Raw genomic sequence first — 22,301 nt, 5'->3', positions numbered from 1 at the left:
CGTACCTCGTTTTGTGCCATGAGGTGAATAAATTTTAAAATAGTTACCTATGCAGACCTGCAAAAAACAATTTTAAATTATGAAGCCACCATTAAATTAAATTTCTCGCGTACTTGAAAAGGAGCCCAATAAAGCTAACAAATACCAATGCCGTAGTACTGCCTCCTTGCGCGGAGGGCGTCCTATTTTCGACATGTGGAAAAGGCTAACCCTTTTATGCCGATCATAATTCCACCACACGATACATGAACGCCCGTATTAGAAAGAACAAATTCAAAAATATTAAGTTATTGTTATATATAAGTCTTTAAAGTGCGAGCAAGAGTATTTTATTTGTTTAAATAGATAACAACAATGGAAATGCGAATTCAAAAGGTTTATATGGTAAAATATGCCAAGTTTAATAGTTTTAAACGTATATTTAAGGAGACTTTATTGCTGTTGCAAGATCCAGAACCAGGCTTTATATGTTCGCCGGATCCAGATAACTATGTAAACAAACACTATTAGTATTTCTTCTACTAAATAATACTTAGCTTTTCAAAATAGAGGTACTTCCATATTACTATGGATGGCCCGAAGGATACACCTTACGCCGGCGGAAACTTTCAGTTGGAGTTGTTCCTTCCTGATGGTTATCCTATGGTACCACCCAAAGTTCGCTTTCTTACCAAGATTTATCATCCAAACATTGACAGTCTTGGTCGGATTTGCCTTGACATTTTAAAAGGTCTTACAAATTACTAATAATTTTAAAAATATTTGCTTGCAAATATTATATTTCTCAGATCAATGGAGCCCTGCACTACAAATCCGCAAAGTTTTAATTTCCATTCAAGTTTTGCTTTCTGTACCTAATCCTGACGACCCTCTTTCTGACGACGTTGCTGAGATTTGGAAAACTAACGAGAAGTTGGCCTTAGAAAGAGGTTTTCATAAATGCCAGCCTTCAATTAGATAAAAAACTTCTATTTTTTTCTTTATCTACTCTCTTTTAGCTCGCTGGTGGACAGAAATATATGCTTGCAAAAAGAAGTAGAACGAAAACTGTAAAACTTTATAAACTTTTCGCTTCCGAGTTTTTATCTATAAGCTTCATTTAAACTGCTCAACCATCTTAACGTTGTTAGAATCAGCGTTAACAAACAGAAGAGCGGCCATACATTTACTTTGAAACGAGTTAAATATCGGCTTTATTCTTTCCGTTGACCTCCGCGGCGAACCTATCGAACTTCCCCCCTCCCCCGGGACACCCTTATACTTAAGGAGAGCCGCTTCCAATTGTCTCTGCTGTTCCAACGTCCAGGCCTCCCCTGCCTCCTTTCTCGCTCCTGACCGATCTGAATCCAATAATACTGATTTCACTCGCTAAAAAAACTTTGCAGCTGGAAATGCTCGTAAGTTTAACCTTCCTGATAGAAGGCTTTGCTCCGCTCGATGTCTTTCTCCTGCAAAGTAGATCCTTCGCAGCGAGTAGTAATGAAGTCTTGAATATTTTTCCACCTATTTAACGAACCGGAAGGGAACTTTTTTAGTGCTTTAAATAATAATTCAAGTTCCTGCACAAATCCAACAGTTAGTATAGATAAACAAAGGAGATACGATGTCCTATACTTTGCTAGTCCATACGTGCGTTGCGCCGTGTCGGTTCGCAGCGGTCTCAGCCTTTATTAAGCTGCACTGCATAACTATGATCTCGTTCTAAACAACTTTTGCAATGGTAGAAGACCAACCCGCCTCTTATATTCGCCGCTCGGCGAAGGTTCAGAAGCGTCCGGCGAGTTCTGTTTGGTGTTTTCTGCTTCAGAAACGGCAAGCATAATGTCCATTTCGTTGAAGTCTTTTATCAGTTCTTCAAGTTTCTAAAAACAATACAAAAAAAATCCAACAATTGAAAAACCGAAGGGGTAGCTGAGCAACCTCTGCAGCGACCGTTTCTGCAAACTTCGTAATTCGTTGCATATTATTGATATGCTGCTTAAAGTCAACTTCCGGGGCACAAAAGAACTTAACCGACTTGACTTTATTCAGAAAGTTTTCCCGCTGTTTTTTGCGAGCTGTGTCAAGTGCCTTTTGGTTTTCTCTCCTTTCCACCATCTACAAAAAAATAAAAGGTTTCATCGTCCTGAAACTACGAGCGCCAGAGAGCATCTTCACAAAAAAAAAATAAAGTCAACTCGTTATTATAAAAGTTACCGCTTTCTTAGGAACGCCCACTCCTGAAGGCTTACAGTCGGGGATTCCTCTAACAGCCTTCAGCTTTCCCTCGCGAGCCGCCCTTAGCTTGGTCTGCCGCGCTGCCTCCTTATCTTTTCTTTCCATTTCTTTAAACAGCTTTACGCTTTACAAGTATAAGAAAATAACTTTATATGTAGATAAATGCGACTTTTCAAATCAAAACAGTTACGTGAAAATTAATTCTCTAATAAGTAATGCTACAAGTAATAATCAGAGTTTTATGATTACCGGGGATCCAACTTGAAGGCGGTGTCCACCAACTTTAAGATGCGCTGATTTTCTTCTTTCTTCCTTCGAGCTCTTTCATTTTTATTTTTCTTTTCTAGCCAACGCTTTTCTTCTCGACTAGCTTAAATATACTAAAAAATTGCTACGGGGAATTGCAATTAAAGAACTTTGTAGCTTTTGAAACATCCTCTTCGTCTAAGTAAGAAAATTCTCTCCAGCTTTTGAATTTATACCAAAAATTATAAAACTTCTCAACTTCATTTCTTGAAGAATTTAAAGTTCCCAACTGTTTAAAATAGTAAGCAACGAGGCTAGCAATTTGAAACCCAGTAAACCTTAGGAACAGATTTAGCTATCGAAAATTTCGCATTTCTCTCAAAAACTGGAGCAAACGTTTCGAAGAAATCGCCCTCGATTGCTTCAGGAATGTAATCATCAAAAGCTAACAAAAGTAGACCATAAATATAAATTAACCAGCGGCGAAACTAATAAAAAACCTGGATCTACGCTATCATAAGAGCGACGTTTAACAGAATCAGAGAGCCATTCATGCGCTAAATTAATGTAGAGAAGTAGATAAGAATGGAGTACATATTATCCACTTCTACCTATTTTTAAACATTTAAAATAAGAATCGTCGTCGGAGCCATCGGGAAGTTTTTTTTTTTTATCTGGGTGGTGCTTTAGTACCAATGCCTTATCTAAGTGTAAAAAAGGTCATAAATAAAGTGAAACTATTTATCAATAGAATAATACATGCTCTATTAATATTCTCTTCCGTGGCTAAATAACGAAGCTTGTGAAGACCAAGTATTTCGTAGTGATCTTGTTTTTTCCAAGAAGAAGGGTTTAAACCAACAAGATTCAAAGGCTATATGCAACATACGTAAAGAAATCCAAAATTCAAATATAAAATGCTAATAAAAAATATAACCTCGAAATATTTATTAAAGATATCGTTGTCTTCTTTCTTTTTAGTGGTAGCGGTTTCGCTTTCGTTATCTAAAGAAGATACAAGTGAAGCTTGCTGAGTTAACCTCTCAAATGCGAAACCAACGGGTTCTACGCGAACTAAAAGTCTCTCTACCATAATTAAAACAGTAAGTAAAATAAGTGTGTAAGTAAATATTTATTACCTGCAATAGGCGAAACTTTCTTTTCATCTAAACTCCAAACAGAAGGAAGTGCTGGCAATGGAGAATCAAGATAGAGCATAAGCTTCTAGTATATATTCAATGAGGCTCAATATATAGAATTAGGTAAGCAGCCCCAATAAGTAACAAAAAGTATTTTTAAATAGCTTATAATAACTGCCTGAAAGCCACATGATCTTCACGAGGAAACCCCTGATTTTTATAAGCCAACTTCGGCGGGAATAAATTCAAAGAGCTATACCATAGTAGAGTTTTCCATTTACAAATTTAGCCACTTTTGATTGTTGTGTGTATCTTATGTTATGGTGGATTGGGGTAAAATTGTGCTACGTTTGTTTATCATTGGAGTAGACTACATTAATTCTTTAGAAAGCATTTGTTTTTAGGCCCCCTGTACTCAGAGAAACGTATAGATGTCTTCTTTATGTACAGTTTTAAGTTTTTAATAGTTTAACATTTAGACTTTACATATTTTAACTGTAAGTAATTTTTCTTATAAAATAAATCTTTATATACCAATTCTTTATTATGTCAATAATTATTTTTGTTTTACTGTTGTTTGCAAAATGTTTATATTAGTGTTGTAAGAACATAGTATATTACAGTTCGTCGAGGTGGACATTTTAAGAATGTGGCGCTTAGTTGACTAGTTGCAACAGGGGTTTTTTTTTTTAAGTGAAAAATATCCAATAATTATTGGGATTTTTTTTAGGTATACCCTACGTAGTGTAATTATACAGCAAACGGGAATTAATGAAAAGCTAGTAGATCACTTAAAAGAACTTTGTAGAAAAAACACTTAAAGTTGAAAATTTGAGTAATAGACTGATTCCGGGCTTATTACTCAGGGTGCCTGGAGTTTTTAATTTAATCGTGGTAGAAATCGTTTTAAAAATATTATGTAATTATTTTGTAAAGTTTTATTGTTAGAGCTTGCTTGTTGTCCGCTTTAAAAAGGGAAATGGAAATTTAAAACAGGAAAAGCAGATAAGCAAGGTGGGACTAAAACAATTGTAAAGTACTAGCGTGAACAGGAATTATGTTTTTAACGTCACGTTATTATTCCAACCACACCGGGACGGTAAATATTAGTATGTTGAGGTTAAGAAAAAAAAACTTTAAACAGAAAATTTTGTATTTTTTTGATATAACTTGTTTTCTGGTGGAATTAATTTACTTTTATTATTTGGAAAGCTTAAAAAATATTATATATTGGATAGTGAGCGATTAGAACCTGGTGATTGCAATTATTGGAAGGCGACGGATTCTTTAAATTAAGGCCAAAGGGAGAATAACTCCGCTCCGGTGAACACTTTTACTCCAAAAATTTAGTTTAAGATGAAAAACATAAACGATTAGATTAAAGAGCTGGAAAAAAGGGCGCACTCGTTTAGTTTACCTTTAACAATTTAAAAAAGGAAATATGAGCAGATTAAAACTTTTATTGGTAGCTAAGTTAAAACGTTCTATTCACTATAAATTTATGGTACAAGTGGGGAGTCAGAAAGACTCGAAAAACTTGCAAAGCAGGCCTTCACGAGCAGTGCATAATAAAGAATTTTTAAGTCAAAAAACTGTGTCACATTTGTTAGGTAGAGAGGAGTTAATTTGTAATTCCTGCAGTTATGAGTAGTTAATTTACTGTCGCTTATGATAGAAGGAGGCGTCCTTTAGATTTCTTGGTAATCTTAAATTTCTAGTATATATGTTTTCAAACCTCCAATATGCTTATCTTAGTTAAAATGAGTGCTAAGCTACTTAATGATTTGATTCTAGTCTTTTCCTTTTACAAAGTACTTACAGTTCCACAGGCTACACATTAGAAAGTGCATTGGGTTTTACGACAACCGTTAAGTTATTAGGTTTCATAAGATTACCTTATGTTTTTTTGCTCTATAGAAGAAAAGGTAACAGCACATTGTATTTTTCTTTTATGGCTACCTATAAACCAGTTTGGCTAAGTTACGATCTGTTTAAATTACACATAAAGAGGGGTGTTAGTAATAAATAACTCGTACAATTCCATCTACAAAACTTGTTCAGTGACAGAAGGGTCGGTCCCTTCAATATTGCACACTTGTGTTTCAGACCAGGAAGTTTATTCTAAATATATATGGCTACAGCTACTCATCGTATACATTTTTTAAACTATACTTTTCAATTGCCTCTAACCACTAAAGTTTTCGAAATTTTAAAAACAAGTATGATTCAAGTTAAAAACCTCTATTCTTGTTATTTTAAATATATCTCTTTGTTTAAAAACAAATGATAAACGACAAGGTTTTTGTAACTTTTCGATCTTCATATAGCGTGTTGTATATATATGCACTTCTTCCTTAGTCTTCTTTTCCTTTTTCTCAAGTAATCTACGCACCAATATAGTGTTATAGGTGGAGTTGCTATTTAAAGTCCCCTAACCCCTCAATTATTAACTTTTCTATTTAAGACACCAAAAGCTACTCCAATTCAAACTTTTTTGTTCGCATTATTATAACATGCTTATGTTCTATTATTTTCTTAAAGATTTAAAGCTTTCTTATAGATAACAAAGCGTATATACTTTTTTCGCACTCTGTCCCAAGGGATCATAATTTATTATCGAAATCCCTTCCCTAAGTTGAGTCCGTATGCCCGACCCGGCATACTCTCTGGAAGAAGTATGATAACTGCTTTAAAGGGCGCAGAAAAATATCACTTTGGGGCTTCCACCGTCTGAGCCTGTTTAATGAAATGCTGTGGCGTCACTGGCTAGCTTATATATTAATAGAGAATTTTGTAGCCCTTAATTTATGGCCACTAACCGCTTGAATGCGTAAAACCATCATACCGGGATAGAGAGTTGTCGTCAAAGGAGATGGGACCCACGACCTTGGTATCCACGTCAATGCTCACCACTGAGCTACGACGACAACCATCTTTACCAGTATGATGGTTTCACGTGTTTAACCTGTTAGCCACTCACTAGATACAAACCTCTCAAGATGTAGGAAGTTAGCACCTACCAAAAATCTCAAGCTAACCTGCAGGTTTTACCATTTTTAATAATTCTTACCTTTCGAAGATTTAGTTGGCCTCCTCATGTAACTAACACCGGTTATCCCCACTCTGTACGGGCTCGCCTGAGGAAGGTAGCATAATCAAGTTTCTTTGTATTAAAAGTCAGAAGCGCTTTCGAGAATCAAATAGGATTCTAGTTAAATCTTGCCATAAGTTAGTTTTCTAACTAGAAAAAAACAACTTACTCAAAGGGCTAACTACCTTTCAGCTTCCTTAGTTGGGAGTTTTCACGCAACATACTGGTATCCAGCTAATATCGTTTATTCTAATACGCGAGTTAGGCAGAATTTTTCCACTCTTGGGAGAATTTCTTATGAGATTGACTAAGTTGGTGAAATAAGTCTTTGTTCAGCGAGAGGAGCAATGAACGAAAGCAAAAAAGAGGGACTGTTCCCTTTTAAGTAGTGACTAAAACACTATGCCTCATTCGTGGGCCACTAGTGTAGGCATAGAGCTAAGCGATTTTGACAGTGACCTGAATAGAATATTATCGAATAGTACTTAGATAAGAATACACATTGATAGAAAAGGTGTAAATGTTCAATTCACATCATCGGACGAGAGCTAGAAAGTTGGGAAGGGGCGCCCCATGAGCTTACACCCAAAGAGGAAAAAACCAAAATAATTTACATAAATAAAATAATGATATAATGATAAGAGTTAATAAATTATAATAAATATTTATTTGTTAAAAAGATTAAAGTTTATTATAATAGCATTTAAATTAAATAGTACATATAAAAATGGGACGCTCACATTATGAAATTTTCTTTAAAATGTAGTTTTTTTTTGCTGAGTTATTTACTTTAGGTGTCTTCTAATCGTAATGATATGTTATTAACTTCATACAGTTAAAGTTTTGCCTATAGAAGAAAGAAGGTCTTAGCTAGTGATTCTTAACTAATAATATTTGCTTAATCTTCTTTTTTCCATGGTTTGATACGTAAGGAACCAGATATTAAAATTCTTTAGGTCTGCCTTGAGGCTAACATTTCTATAAAATTTTAGCGATTTTAAAAGGTTTTTTTAGCTTTTTCCCCGACTTTTAATTTTTAAGTAATACTAGGTGTTATTACCTACGTAAAGAGTTCAATCTTTTGTGTGAATTTTAAATATATTAAAAATATAACGACTTTATTGAAAGGAAAACGCCACCAATAGCCTTGGTAGTGCATTAAACGATGCGAAAGTTTCTCACCTGCGAAAGCAAGTACAAGCAAACGCCAAAAATAGGCCATAAAGTGCAAACTATAAGTTTTATAGATCGGATATAATACTTGAAATTTAAGAAATTGAAAATTTACCATCTAGAGGTTTTTATTCACCGACACGATCTTACAAGTTCACAGGCCCTTTTTATGTCACACAGACATGTTTGTATTTCGTCTTAAACCATCAGTATCGTTTGTAACAAATACAATAAAATTTAAAAAACGACTGTAAACCGCTTTTTAGTCGTTAAACTTTCAGTAAAAAATCTTTTCAAATTTTCCTTTTTATAAAGATATTACGCGGTACATGATGTCTTCAAATCACAAAAAGAAAGGTCGGTTTAAAACCGTCAAATGTGGAGTCTTGCCTTTTTTAACCCATATAGAATATTTAAGTGGGTGACGTTAGACTATGCACGAATACTAGGAGAAATAATGATAGGTTTTTAGTGGGTTTTATTTATAAAGGGTTATTAGAAGTAAACTTATGGGAAGCTTCGATTAAGAAGGTAAGATCGAGATATTTCGGGAATTTGATACGAAGGGCGTAGCCTTGCACTTGACATAGTGGATGATTAAGATAGAAATTAGAAAAACTTTATTTTCCCTGTGATTATCTTATTACCTCTCCACAGTACCTTTTTAACGGAAAGGGACAGAAATTATGACAGCTGTGAATAAATTGACTTAACATTCTGAAGTCTACAAGCTAGAATTTAAAATATTACCTGATACTTTGAAATTACTAAATAGATGGAAATAAAAGCTAATAAAAAAGGTGGTTTGTTTGCTATAGAATACGCCATGGAGGCACCAATTGTCAAATGGTGGCGGCGTTCCAAAATTATTACTCTTTCCCCATGTGTGTTCAATTTCCAAGTTTAGCTACAGGGTATCCTTGAGGGATTTTTAGAAAAATACACCACCAATTGTAGCTGCTGTAAAGAGAACGAAGAAGAGTTGTCCTGCACGTTTATATAAGGGCTTTCATTATATTAAAGAAAGGATATAAGCTGTGATAGCAGATAAATAGAGGCAAAATTAGATGTACAAAGTACCAAGACTAACTATAAAAAATCGAAAAAGGGCGTTAAGCAGTTTTTATAAAAGGAATTATCCAAGTATATATCCTGTCGCGTCGAAACGCTGGGCTGTGAATGGGACCTGCACAACTCAACTTCTTACATGGAATTTGCGATAAATACTTAATCTATTTACATAGCGATTTATTTAAAATATACTTATAATATTAAAAAACTTTACGTAAATTATGACTACTGACCTTATATTACAGACTTTGTATATATTATATTTTTTATTTTTTTATTTTTATATATTCTTTTCTTTTAATTTCTATTTTTTTTTAAAAATATATATTTATCTATATATTAATTATGAGTCCTTCCTCCGAAGAAGAGCTTCGAACAATAATTGCTAACTTATTGGCTATAAAAGAAAAACTCAGAAAAGCGTTAGATTCTACAACGACAAATCTTCTTGAAGTTACTAAAATCACTTAGGACTAAAATAAGTTTTAAGGCGAAAGGAGCCTTTTGATAACATAACTAACAACAATAATATATTTTCGGTCTTACAAATTCGAGATCAGCCAGATGCTTCCGAAGTGGACTAGAAGATGGCAAGACTTTAAAGGTTACAAAAGACGGGTCTAGACGGTGAAATAGCTAATATTAAGGATAATAGTAGTAGTAGCAATAATCTTATGACTAAAGTCCCCATAATAGCGTCATTAATAATAATGTAACTGTTAGCAATAACAGTGATAGCAAAAATAATATATATAGTAATAAAAAATAGAAATATTAGTAATAGCAATTATAGTAATAAGTTTATAAAAAAAAATAACAATAGCTCCAGTGAGGGTAGCCATAACGTGAAAGTCATATGAGACTTATAGAAGTCCTTAAGAGCTTTACATGACATCGTTGACATAGAGATGGGCAGCTCTTCTGACACTGCCCCTATTATTAATGAACGACCGTCTACTGCGGTACCCTTCCCCCTGCGAATTCGTTAAGAGAAAATTTCTCTTATTACCCCTTGTAATAACAAAAGTGACCTTCTTGTACCACTTTTGCAATTCAACGGTGCCTTGGTCCCGAGGTCAAGAGATTCGCGTCTTGGATTTAAAATATTTTTTCGATAATAGCTGAAGAATACCACGTGATCGCAGAGATAATGCGCAAGCAGGAATTACAAAATTTTACCTATCATTTACCTGGAAATAAGCCATACAAATTTTTTATCCGTAAAATTTATTGTGAACTCGGCGTTTCCACTGCCGAGGCGAATTTGCGCGCGCAAGGCATTCACCTCCCTCCTTGTGGCGGGGGTGCACGCGGAGGTCACTGTCAGTGTGAGCGGAAGAATCGTCGTTACCATTAGTGCTGGTGTATATACCCATGACGGAACGTCAAAAGCTATTAGTGTGTAGACTATTTTTTATCTTCAAATCGAAATAGAAGAACTTCGAAAAAGCAATCGCGTTGGCCAGTGCAATGCCAGATCTTTGGCCATGCTGCAAACTTTTCCGCTGAGGTACCTCGGTGTACTAAATGCGATGAGGGTCATTTGGTCGAGGGGCGTACCAAATCACGAGACTAGTCCGGTAGACGTGCGAATTGCGGCAAGGCATACCGCCAACTACCGGGACTTTAAATGTTACTCGCAGAGGCCTTTAGCAGCTGACCAACCTACGCGACCACGACACCCGATTACCACCTCGGATGCTATCAGTATCCCATCTATATCCTATGCTTCCCGTCTGAGAACGAGACCGCACTAAGCGCCCCCTGCGGATAATCTTACTAACATAGATAAAGCTGAAATAGTTAATCAACAACAACAAGAACAGCGATCGCAACCGACACTCTAAGGCGGCTGTTACCTATATTGATGACGAATCTCTCAACCATGCTCAAAACCATGAAAAGCTTAGATTTTGTATGCAATGTCTTTTAAAATTCAAAAGCTTAATCACATCAGATTACTGTTTTGGAACACGGAGGGCATCCAGAAAAAAAACAATTTTTAGGAGTTAATGCAGCATGAGAGAATAGATATTTGTACTGCCAGCGAACACAACTCTCCCCTAATGTACCATTCAGCATCTGCAACTTTGAGACGTAACGCCAGGATCAGTTGTGCACCGGTGGTGGAGTAGCTATTCTTGTTATGCGAGGCATCCAACATTATTTAACAGCTCTGCAAGAATCGAGGTATTTATTTTTATCCTTAACCTGTTTAGATAGGAGCCCATTACTTACCAGCCAGCCCCTCCCATTGTTCGATCTTGACGCTCTTCTAGAGCATGAATTACCGGCCATTCTATGCGGGGATTTTAACTGTAAACATCCTGCGTAGAACAGCCGGGTTGCAAATTGGGGGCTACTCCCTTGAGACTTAGGCTGAGGAACGCGGTCTAGAGCACAGTTGCCAGTACTCATGACGAGGAAGATAGGCACATTGGGCGTGTTAGATATCGCCGTGTTAAAAAATATATGCCTTTCAACGGCTATTGACTCGCTAAAAGAATCGTCTTCGGATCAACTACCTGTGCTGCACGAAATGGGCGACGAAAAGGAAGAAATAAATAACATTCTTCCGAGCTTAAGCGAATTGGAACAAATTCACCGAAATTGCTCGAGTAGACGCCCCCATACAATGCCACTCGAAACTCTTGCTAAACTAAAAAACGGTGCTTTTGTCGAATTTGAGCGCTCGGTGACAGAAGCTAACAGCAAAGCCACGACGACACGTGAAACCCTCCTGAAGAACTAAAGGCATTAATATGCGAGCGTCAATAACACATCTTAGTAGTCATGGCCTTTCAACGCGTAAAAGACAAATAGGTGTTAATTGTCTTCATCAGTACATCAGGAAAAAGCTGATGGCGCATATAAACTGCCAGAGGAAGGTCGTGCTTTCTTCGGAAAATTTGTCAAGCGAGCTAAGAATCATGGGCATCCAACTCGACCACAACTTCGCCACGACGATACCATAGCCGGACGCGTTGAAGATAACGCACAACTTTTTGCTGATCATCTAGTTGCTCAGTGTTCGCCGTCTACCCCCTCAACCGTCGATGACGCTTCCTTGTGCCTAATCTATTCCCGACCGATACAACTGATTTTCTGGAGCGGTCTACCACAGATGAGTACATGACAATTGTCAAAATTACTACCAAAGCGAAAGGCGTCCGGACTTGACGGCATTACTAATCTGAAGTTTTAAAAACTGGTAGAGGAGGCTATGAATCTTCTGTGCTGCCTCGTCAACTTGGTGAAAACCTTCTGCTATTTTCATGGGCAGTTGAGTTAAAATAGCGGTAGTCGTGTTGTTACCAAAGATATCGCAATCAGAGCCTCACAAATATCGGCCCCTCAGCCTTTTGTCGGCAGTGGGTTTAGATAGCTGAAGCAGTGATACTTAATCCTTTAAAGGCGATTGTGGACGCTTGTAGAATTTTATAGGAATTTAACAAGGGATTTCGCAAGGGACACTCCACGACCCAACAAATTCTTCGCCTAACCGAGTGGACGACCAGAGCCTTGAATTTCAATAAAGCCACCGGCACTATCTTTCTTTATGTCGAGAAGGCTTTTATACGAGTATGTCATGGTGGTCTGTTAAGCAAGCTACATGTCTCAGCGATACCACGCTGTCTTCAAGAAGTTCTTAAGTCGTACCTAACCTGTCGGGTCTTCAATGTGCAAGTAGGCGCTGCACTGTCGTCGCCTCGCCATCTTACAACGGAACTCCCGTAAAGCTCTCTTCTATCACCGCTGCTGTTACATCCCTCTCCCACGACTCCCTCACATCGAGCCGCTCTTTACGCCATTATTACGATGAGTTATTCGTCGTCAAAGTCACCCATTACTTCAGCCCATACAACTTTATTTCGAAGTGCTTGCTAGCTAGTGTCATCAACGGGACCTTTCCTTCAACGCAACAAAGAGAAAAACGCTTCTTATAACCAAGTAAAGTCTTGCCTACCGACACCGTTGATTCTCAACGGCTTGAAAGTTCCGGGGTGCTCTTAGGTGAAATACCTGGGGTCATTATTAATTTTAAGTTATTGTGGGGTCAAAAGTCAAGATGTGGACCCAAAAGCTAAATTTTCTATTGGGTAAAAGTAAACTTTGGTTGCGCCATAGGCGAAGACTTTCTGTGCTGTGCATTCGACCGATTATGGCATACGCATCTGTTGCCTGGGCCTACAACTTATCGGCAGTATTCTCCTCGCTTTATGCGACAAAATAAACTGCTGCGCCTTTTAACTAACGCGCGCCCTGCTTTGTGCGTTAAGATACCCTCCACCACGAACTACAGATTGAGTTGCTGGTCACAATCTTGATAATTAATGCTGTCACCCTCTACGAACGGATAGCTGGACACGCTTATCGTTTTTCTGTGGAAAAACTTTCGAGTGATGGACGGCTCTCGATTCCTCCATTTCACTTAACTTTTAAAAGCTAATCTAATTTAAGGATTTAAATTAAACATAAAGGAACAATGAGTCACTTAAATCATATTTTTTTACAGAAATGTTTATAATAATTATAGGTGTAAGTGATCTTTACAATACTTCCAAAACCAGTAGGTCATTCAGATAAGAACTTACAATAAACTTTAAAAAGCTGATAAGAGAATTTTGACAGTATGTATACAAGTCAGGGGTAAAATATCGGTTTCCCTGAGATTCCATAATTTAAGCTTGTAAATTATCTATTAATTTCTCAGTAGGGAATCATTATTAAGCAAATAATTTTAATAACACACTTATAATAATAAGCACAATGTGTTGTGATGTATAAAAATTATTCTGCTTCAAGCGCTAATTTATATAACAGGAGAAGCATTATTGTAGCCCACTTTTTATTGATTAGATAACTTTTATGCTGCACTAGATTGAAGCAATACAACTTTTTAATAGAATTCTATTACCAGCTGTGGGGAGTAACACGAATAAACGTTGTTTATCACCAAATATGGTGTCTTTGCCCTTGTACTATGGCATGCCCTATAAGTAGAAAGCATTAGAGTATGAAGTGCTCTACAGCCTTGTGCCGGTTTTGCAGATGAGTTTTTCTGAGCTTTGTATTCGCTTTTTCTATATCATATTATTAATTAAAGTATCAGCTTATAATTTTAATGAAACAGGTGTTATTTTAAAGGAGAATTACGAAGAACCCCAACCGCTGGTGAGTGATTCATCGACTAAATTTAACAATACGTTTGTAAACTCTGGAAGGGTAAGTATTTTTGATCAGCCTTCTTATGAAAAAAAGTTTCAAAAGTGTAAGCAGCAGTTTATGCAAGGACTTCAACTACTTAAAAAAAAATTTATAAATGAAGGTTTAAGGATATTAACTGAGCTGGCAGAGGCTAAAAACTATATTCCCGCCTCGGAATTTCTTGCTCAAGAATATTTATTTGGAACTATATTAGAGCAAAATATATCTAAAGCAATTTTCTTGCTTTCTAGTTTGGCTACTAAAGGAAGCTGTCGCGCTCAATTGTTACTCGGCTTCTGCTATTCCAACGGAATTGGCGTTCGAGTGGACATTGAGAAAGCTATTATATATTACCACTTGGCGGCTTTGGCTGGTGATATTTACGCTACCATGATAATGGGTTACCGCTATAAATTTGGACTCAATGTTGAAGAAAATTGTGAACTGTCGTTAAAATTTTATCGGCGCGTGGCTGATAAAGTGGCTTTAGATATAAAAGAAAAGACGATTAAGTTATATGAGCAAGTTCGTATAGCTGATAAAATGGAAAAAATAAAACTTGGAGAGAGCCACGACGATGAAATTATTCAATACTATCTTTATCAAGCCGATTTGGGTGATGTCTCTTCCCAAGTCATTATAGGACGGTTGTTTTACTATGGAAGTCACGGAGTTGACGTAAACTATGAAAAAGCTTTCGAGTATTTTCAAAAAGCCGCTCAGCTTGGGAATACACAGGCTAAAGCTTTCCTTGGAGAAATGTATCTTTGGGGTCATGGTGTTTTACAGGATAACAAAACGGCACTGAAGTTTTTTGAAGAAAGTGTGATGGAAAATGATCCCACTGGCCTAAACAATTTGGGACTTATGTACTTACATGGCATAGAGGTGAAACAAGACCTTAATCGAGCTTATGAGCTATTTACCTCCTCAGAGAAACAGGGGCATCCCCAAGCTCAACTTAATCTTGGCCTTATGCATTACAACGGGTTCGGTACTTCTAAAAATATTCCTAGAGCTTTAAACTTGCTACAAAAGTCCGCGCTATCTGGAAATATTCTTGCCCAATATAACATTGCCGCAATACTTCAAGAGGAGAAAGTGCCTTTTTCTTGTCAGTTAACCAGTGTCTATTATAAAAGTGTATGCGAAAAGGGTACCTGGTCTAGGCTTTTCGAAGAAGCTTTAAAAGCTTACGAAAGAAAAGAGTATCTGCTGGCTATGACAAGGTACCTTTTCTTAGCCGAGCTGGGATATGAAGTTGCTCAGCATAACGTAGCTCACATTTTAGATTCGGGTATTACAACATTTCTCGCTCCTTATATTGAAAGTAAATACGCGCTTACGTCTTGGTTTCGCCTGGCCATTCAAGAAAACCCAATTGCCCATCTTAAAATAGGTGATTACTTTTACTATGGAAAAGGTGTTCCTGTCAACTATAAGAAGGCAGCTTTTTATTATCAACTCGCTGCCTCCAACAATGCTCAAGCTATGTTCAACATTGGGTATATGTATGAGCACGGAATAGGGCGGCCTTTAGACTATCATCTCGCTAAGCGCTACTATGACATGGTACTGGAGATAGAGCCAAAGGCTTACGCGGTTATATTTATACCACGAATTATATTACAAATAAAACTTTACTTTTCAGAGCAAGTATTTAAAAAATATGGGTTTCAACGTAAACAGAAACAAGAAAACTACGAAAAACCTAAATTAGTTGGTGGAATGGTAGACGAGAAAAAACTGAATGATTTGCTTGGTTATGTATTTAACGCAGCGGTGGGATTAGATGTAGACGTGGACTACATCTGGATCACACTACTAGTGCTATCCTTAACTTTACTGATCCGTGTACGACAAATTTTATTTCGTTAACTTTAAGTATTGTTTCCATTCATCTTCACGAAATAAATATTTTTTGAAAATTAGTAGATGGCTTAACGTAAATCGCAACAAAACAAGGCTCTTCTTACATTGTTATTAGCCTTAATAAAACGAGTTTTCCTGCTTTATTATAAATATATATATTTATTACTATTAATACCATGGGCAGTAAAAAAGGTAATACCTTTTTTAAAAAGGCGCCCTGTAGTAGTAACTTAACAAATATAACGTCAATGCAAGCGCTAGTAGCAGAGAGAATAATAACTTATTAAAAAGTGTAATACTGCTTAGTGCTTTGATCCTCGCCAACATATTCAAGCGACGCTATAATTATATTTCCACCAAATAAAATAATATTTTTTAAGTAAAGACTTACACTATAAGAATCAATGCTAACAAATTTAGGATCTTTTGAAAGACCCGTCTCAGGATCAATGTTAGCTTTTTGCAGTTTAAAACGAAATAGAAGCAAACGAGCCTGAAAAGAAACATCAGAATTTGTATAGGTTACGTAATTTTTTGAAGTTACTAATAATCAAAAGATAGAAATAAAGATAGCCTCATCAAAAGAAATGTTATTATCGTGCATAATCCTTTTAATTAAGTACTTGTCGTCATCAAGCCCTGCGCGCCTATCCTGTTATATAATTGAATTTAGTATTATAAACAAAATACTGGGTAGGAAACAAAAAAAGTTACAACCACCATAACTAATATGTCTAACTTACTCAGCGCTAATTCATACAAAAGTATTTTAAGAAAAAAATTAACAAAATTTTTTATATTTTCGTCAAGGCTAAAACTGGTGCTCGTTAGACCTTCGTCTTTATCACAGAGGAATGTACTCCTTTCTAGGTGTTGTGCTTCATGCATTATCAAAAATAAATGGCCCCCCACCCCCCACATACAAGGATTTTAAAATTACAAAAAATAAGTAGTAACGGGGCTACGGTGTAATCTGCAAAAACGAATTTCTCTGATAGCACTACAGCCCTCATAACTTCTAAATGGTTCCATTTTCGGCAGCTCCGAAGGTGTAATTGATTCTGTTTCAGTGCACTTTTTCTTAAGATTTCGTAATTTTTGTTGTGAAAATAAGGAAACTTTAATTTTAATAATATAAACGTTGTTCAGAGCTAAGATGGAGGTAAAAGCAGTTTCTAAGTGTAAAACGCTGAAATTTTTTCCAAAAAAAAGGGAAATGAAGTAAATTACTTAATTGTTAATATATACATATTAACATTACCTAGATCTATAAAGAAGGTTAGTTTTAATTTATTGGTTGCCAAGCTCAGTTAAAATAGTTAAACTTAAAATTCCTTATAGTAATAACTAAACCACCTTGCTGCTTAGCGCACGTTTCCAAATTTGGCTGCTGTTGGGTGCCGTAAAAAACATTTCCAAGGCTTTTTGACCGATAACGTAAAGTGCACTGCACTATCTCATACCTTTATTAAAAGTCTTCTTAAACGGTATACAATTGCATACTAAAAAGATTATTCTTCTTGAAATCTACGCATAGTTAAACACTAAATTATGGAATTTAACTACAAGAACTCCTCATCTTGTATAGTGTCGAAGAAGCATTTGATAAAGTTTTACAGGAAGTCTCCGTAGCAATAATTGGTTTTAAAAAATTGAAAATGATTAATTGTAACTTCGCAATATTTAAAGTCCCCAAAGAAATGTGGAATGAAATGGAATCCTAATAGTTTATTACAAACACCAAAAATATAAATCTGTTTTAACATAATTTAGCGGATAAAAATGTTTTTTTTTTAGATATCATGCGATGGCATGCTGTTAGCTATTTATCAGTTATTCTAACACACTAACCCTAAAGTTCGAAACCAATATATTTTTTGCTATCTTTTATTTATTACTGTCTTTTCCTGGACTCGATCGAGTTAAAAGCTTCAAATACTCGAGCTCTTAATCAAGGATAATTACATATTTCCCCTCAGTCGTATTTTTGCGCATCCGAATTTTATAAGGAGAGCGCGCCATACAAAATAGCCTCTGTGGTCACCCGCCGCAGTGAAAACCAAGCTCCTGGAGATTTAACTTCTCAACTTGGACGAAGAAGTGCTTTTCGCTGGTGCGTTCTTCTCATGCTATTTGTTAGCCCTTGAAAATAGTTTATTAGAACTTACGAAGGCGAGGTTTAATAAGGAACCAGCAAAGACCGAAAAAGAGAGTCACTTCGGCTGGATCGAAACCACTACCTTGAGTATGCGCGTCAGTGCTCTTAACCGCTGAGCTACGACGGCAACTCTCGATCCCGCAACATCCGCGCACATGTCAAGAACGGGCATTTCAGCCATCTTCAACATAGCCATTTTTAAGGACATATACACCAGTCGATATCAGTGGCAGAGCTGCATGAGCTCGGGCGCCCTGCCCGTCTTATTGAAATAAGGCGAAGGCAAAGCTACAGCGACTCTGGACAGTCATTCACGGACTGGACAAAATGCACAGCTGCGATGGAAGCATCACTATCCCCCACCCCTTATCCCCCTGCGACTCCCTCTCTATTAGAAGACGCAGTTGTTAGCTTTGTGGTCGCACTGACAGAAAGCACATGCTGCCGCGAAGTCACATATCGCCCTGGCCGTCAACAGGATTATTTATTAAACCTTATTCATCAGCGTCGCCGGTTTAATACGCCTGGCCGCTGCTACGCAAAACCTCGACGACGAACTGATTCTAAACCGTCTTCACCGACACATTAGAAAGGAACTGACCGCCTTTCACAATAATTGCTGGGAGGAGAAACTGTAGGACATGTCTGTGGCAGCCAAAGAAGGAGGGTCATCTTTTTGGCGCTTCGTCAAACTTATTAAAAATCGTTGCCAAACACCACCTCCTCCACTCAATAATAGCGTGATAATGGCGGAAAGCAAAGAAGACGGGGGACGCTCTTTGCCAACCATCTAACTGCTCATTGCGTATGGTCTCCAACTTGGGCAGCCTTTGAGGATGAAGGTAAGACACCTCAGGACCCCTCAATTATTGTTGTCGGACTTATTAAATTGAGCTCACCTAAAGAAATCACTGATATAATTCTGCACTTTCACGACGGAAAGCATCCAATCATGACGGTATTATTAACGAAATGCTAAAAAAGATGACGTCGGTGGAGATTAACCAACTCGCTTGTTTTGCAACTTCTGCAATGTCGTTGGCTCCTACCCAACTCGATTGTAAATGGCCGCTGTCGTGATGCTTCAGAGCTTCGGTGAACTTCAGCAAATATCACCTTGATAGCCTTCTTTAAGCGGTGGGCAAAAACGTGGAGGCGGTTCCACTACGCAGGCTGGAAGAGTTTGTAAAAACACATAGAGTGCTTCCAGGGTTTCAATTTGAATTCCGAAGAGGTCAGTCGAGGGCGTCGTCTTTCTCGACGTTAAAAAGGCCTTTGACCACGTAGGGCGCTAGGGTCTCCTACGCAAACTACGCACATTAGGTACTCCGTGAGCTCTCTACAGCATACTTGTGTCATTTCTATGCGGACGCACCTTTCGAGTAAGGGAGAAGGCTGCGCTGTTGTCATAAAGGCGACTGACACTGGTGTTTTGAAAGGCTATCTGCTGTTACCCGTACTCTTGGCGTTATACATGCGAGATATCCAACTACCCGCGAACCCTCACTCCCGCGTTGCGCTCTATACCGATGAGGCTACATTTTACCCGTCTTCAAAAAGCCCCTCATTTTTACGGCAGAACCTGCTGCGTTATTTGGAAACATTTGCCAACTGGTGCCTTCGAGTAAACATTTACGGAACCAAGTGCAAATCCTCATCTCAAGAAGATGCATCACGCTACCCACGCCTCTAACCCTCAAAGGTGTTAAGATTCCATGGGGCTCTCAGGCCAAATGCTTAGGCGTCATCATCGATAGGCGACTAACTTGGAGGTAACACGAAGAGTACGTTGCGAGTAAGGTCAAAGCAGCAAGGCACGTACTCTATCTGCTGCTGTGTGCTTAAGCACAACTGCACAATAAACTGCACCTTTATAAGTATACGTGCACCCTATTATGCCCTCTGCATCTGAGGCTTGGACATGAAAACCCGTCGGCGGTTACACCCCTGCAGACGCAGCAAATACAGGCTCCTACAACTAATGTCAAGGCCCCTTATTTCGTGCTAAACGATAAGTTACATAATGACGTGCTTTTGGGGCAACTTAAAGGCTTTTTACGAAATGCAACTTTTTTAATTTCTTTTGAACGTGTTAGTAGGCATTTAAACTAACAGTGGATTAAGAACTTACATACGAACTTTTAAAAAGTTCACGCTTTCGAAACTCCGCGATGCGCCTTAAGCGCACAATTACATTTTTGTTATACCTCCTCTAACACTTATGTAGAAAGTCTATTGTGAGGTGCTCTGTCGATACTGGATACAGTCTAAGCCTAATAATATAAATTATTTGCGGGACCAAGCAATCTGCGCTCGATAATATTACCGGGCATCTGCCCATTTCATTTATTAAAAAAACTCTCGATCCCACTATGATAATTTTGCTGTTACAGTTATTATACTCTTTCTTGAGAAGAGAACACGGAATTGACGCTAGGTCTATACTAAGATGAAGTGCATATGCTAGTTAAAAACGGGTAATCTGGGCCTAGACTCTTATGTTAACCCACCAAAAACTACTTGAGAAAATTTTTTAACTTACATCTTAGAATTTAAAAAAGCACAGCCTGCAAGATAATTTTGATTATAGTTATAATACATTATTATATATATCTTATAAAAAATAAGACTTTAAGTCTAATTATTCAGAAAGCTCAAAGTTAGGGGTACATCTAAGAAGTTTTTTGGCTTCATAACATTTACGAACCTTATGATGGATTTAAAGCTAACACAAAACAAAAATACCTTTAAGGAGGTGGCAAAAAATCTAATACCCTTTTTAAAAGACTTGGATGTTTTAGGAATAATTTTTGACAATTCCGGTACTTAAGCTGTAGTTTTTGGTACTGATACATTTAATAGGGCAATGTAAGATATTGGAATGGACAGATAATAAAAATTAATATAAAGTAATTATTTTCAAAAAATCTATAAGAAACTGTTTCCTTTTGAAAAGAAGTTCTGGAAATAAGGTGGCTCTGATGAGTGGGAGGGGGGAAAGAATCTATATCTCTAGTTATTAAAAAGAAAACTTTGCTGTTTCGGTGCCTAGTAAAGTGAGTTTTTAGGTTATTTATTTATTAGCGGCAGTTCCTGGTGCTCGATGGTGTCAAAGAAACTTCGAATACTCCAGCTCTCAGTCAGGAGTGATCGCAGACTTATTACAAAGTAGCTTTCAATCGAAAAGGTATCATCATTTTCTTGACAAACATACAAAACTAGCGCTAGCGCGCGTCAGGTAGGCGATGATAGCGTGCCCCGTCCCATGGCTTGTAAATAAGTTCACTCCCCAGCGGGCGATTAGTGTGCCTGGCTAGCCTGTCGTAAAGGGCGTTGGCGTTATGTTGGAAGATGGCGTCTTAAGGGGGCCCAGCTGCAGGCCCCGGTGAAGAGTTTCATATTGCACAAACCACAGCGTGTTTGTCAGCACGTGCATTAAGACGTTCTGTTGCACTTGAAGTGCTGACGCTATTGCACTCGAGGCATAGGTCCAAGCAGCAGAGGCGTATGTCATTTTTGGGGATGTAAGACATATACAATTGCTGTTTGTTTCGCAGAGAAAGTTTGCCCTTGTTGCATAGTAAAGGGTAAAGCACCTTAGTTGCTGCCTCGACCTTCGCCACCAGGTAGCCCACGTGGGTGTGCCAGGAAAGTATGTTGCTGATGACCCCCAAGTATTTCGCTTGAGAACACCACGGGATCTTCACGCCATCAAAGGTTAAGGGCGCTAACACAGGGACGCATTTCTTAGGGCTAAAAACGCTTTGCTCTTCCTCGCATTTATACAAACTTTCCAAATTCGGCACTAGTCAGCAAGGGCGTCAAGATAGCGCTGTAAATGCTTGCATAGCAAGACGGGAGACCTCGATGATGAGTAAATGGCCGTATCATCAGCGTAGAGGGTCATTCGTGAAAGTGGATTTAACGGCAATAGCACGTCGGTCCTATAAATTGCAAATAAAAGGTGCGAAAAAAGGGGTACCTGAAGAACATCTGCTGTCAGAGATCGCAGCGGCGACTATGCATTCCCCACGCGCACGCTGAAGACGCGGTCATTTAGATATGACTTCAGCACGTTGTAAAGAGCATGAGGCACGGATAACGAGCGCAGTTTGTGCAGCAGACT

At 37.7% G+C, this 22,301-nt stretch overlaps 4 protein-coding genes across 5 annotated transcripts; 2 read left to right on the top strand and 2 right to left on the bottom strand.

The window, feature by feature from the left end:
• The first annotated feature begins 314 nt into the window (after positions 1 to 314).
• LOC135143575 (ubiquitin-conjugating enzyme E2 N-like) lies at positions 315 to 1,426 on the top strand. 2 transcript variants are annotated; one of them, XM_064075464.1, is made up of 6 exons: positions 315 to 375; positions 427 to 492; positions 550 to 730; positions 789 to 929; positions 999 to 1,049; positions 1,131 to 1,426. In XM_064075464.1, exons 1-5 carry the CDS (start codon positions 355 to 357, stop codon positions 1,037 to 1,039), a joined length of 450 nt encoding a protein of 149 aa, XP_063931534.1. In that variant the 5' UTR covers positions 315 to 354; the 3' UTR covers positions 1,040 to 1,049; positions 1,131 to 1,426. The 2 variants fall into 2 exon arrangements, with proteins under 2 accessions (XP_063931534.1, XP_063931533.1); XM_064075463.1 differs by having other exon boundaries at positions 999 to 1,426.
• LOC135143574 (dnaJ homolog subfamily C member 2-like) lies at positions 1,037 to 2,823 on the bottom strand. Its single transcript, XM_064075462.1, has 10 exons — positions 2,802 to 2,823; positions 2,634 to 2,752; positions 2,467 to 2,583; positions 2,197 to 2,341; positions 1,921 to 2,097; positions 1,734 to 1,862; positions 1,615 to 1,680; positions 1,409 to 1,559; positions 1,170 to 1,355; positions 1,037 to 1,116 (listed from the first exon to the last, which is right to left on the bottom strand). Exons 4-10 carry the CDS (start codon positions 2,320 to 2,322, stop codon positions 1,109 to 1,111), a joined length of 843 nt encoding a protein of 280 aa, XP_063931532.1. The 5' UTR covers positions 2,323 to 2,341; positions 2,467 to 2,583; positions 2,634 to 2,752; positions 2,802 to 2,823; the 3' UTR covers positions 1,037 to 1,108.
• A 237-nt stretch (positions 2,824 to 3,060) lies between these two features.
• On the bottom strand, positions 3,061 to 3,681 carry LOC135143555 (dnaJ homolog subfamily C member 2-like). The gene is made up of 4 exons (XM_064075430.1): positions 3,603 to 3,681; positions 3,401 to 3,549; positions 3,223 to 3,337; positions 3,061 to 3,167 (listed from the first exon to the last, which is right to left on the bottom strand). Exons 1-4 carry the CDS (start codon positions 3,679 to 3,681, stop codon positions 3,061 to 3,063), a joined length of 450 nt encoding a protein of 149 aa, XP_063931500.1.
• A 9,325-nt stretch (positions 3,682 to 13,006) lies between these two features.
• LOC135143554 (protein sel-1 homolog 2-like) lies at positions 13,007 to 16,023 on the top strand. Its single transcript, XM_064075429.1, has 3 exons — positions 13,007 to 13,141; positions 14,086 to 14,163; positions 14,209 to 16,023. Exons 1-3 carry the CDS (start codon positions 13,007 to 13,009, stop codon positions 16,021 to 16,023), a joined length of 2,028 nt encoding a protein of 675 aa, XP_063931499.1.
• The last annotated feature ends 6,278 nt before the right edge of the window (positions 16,024 to 22,301 follow it).

This window comes from Zophobas morio, unplaced genomic scaffold (assembly GCF_036711695.1).
Source record: "Zophobas morio isolate AGI-343-1 ecotype UQ-CSIRO unplaced genomic scaffold, CSIRO_AGI_Zmor_V1 ptg000064l, whole genome shotgun sequence".
Taxonomy (NCBI): Eukaryota; Metazoa; Arthropoda; class Insecta; order Coleoptera; family Tenebrionidae; genus Zophobas; species Zophobas morio.
This window is presented reverse-complemented; position numbering and strand designations above follow the sequence as displayed.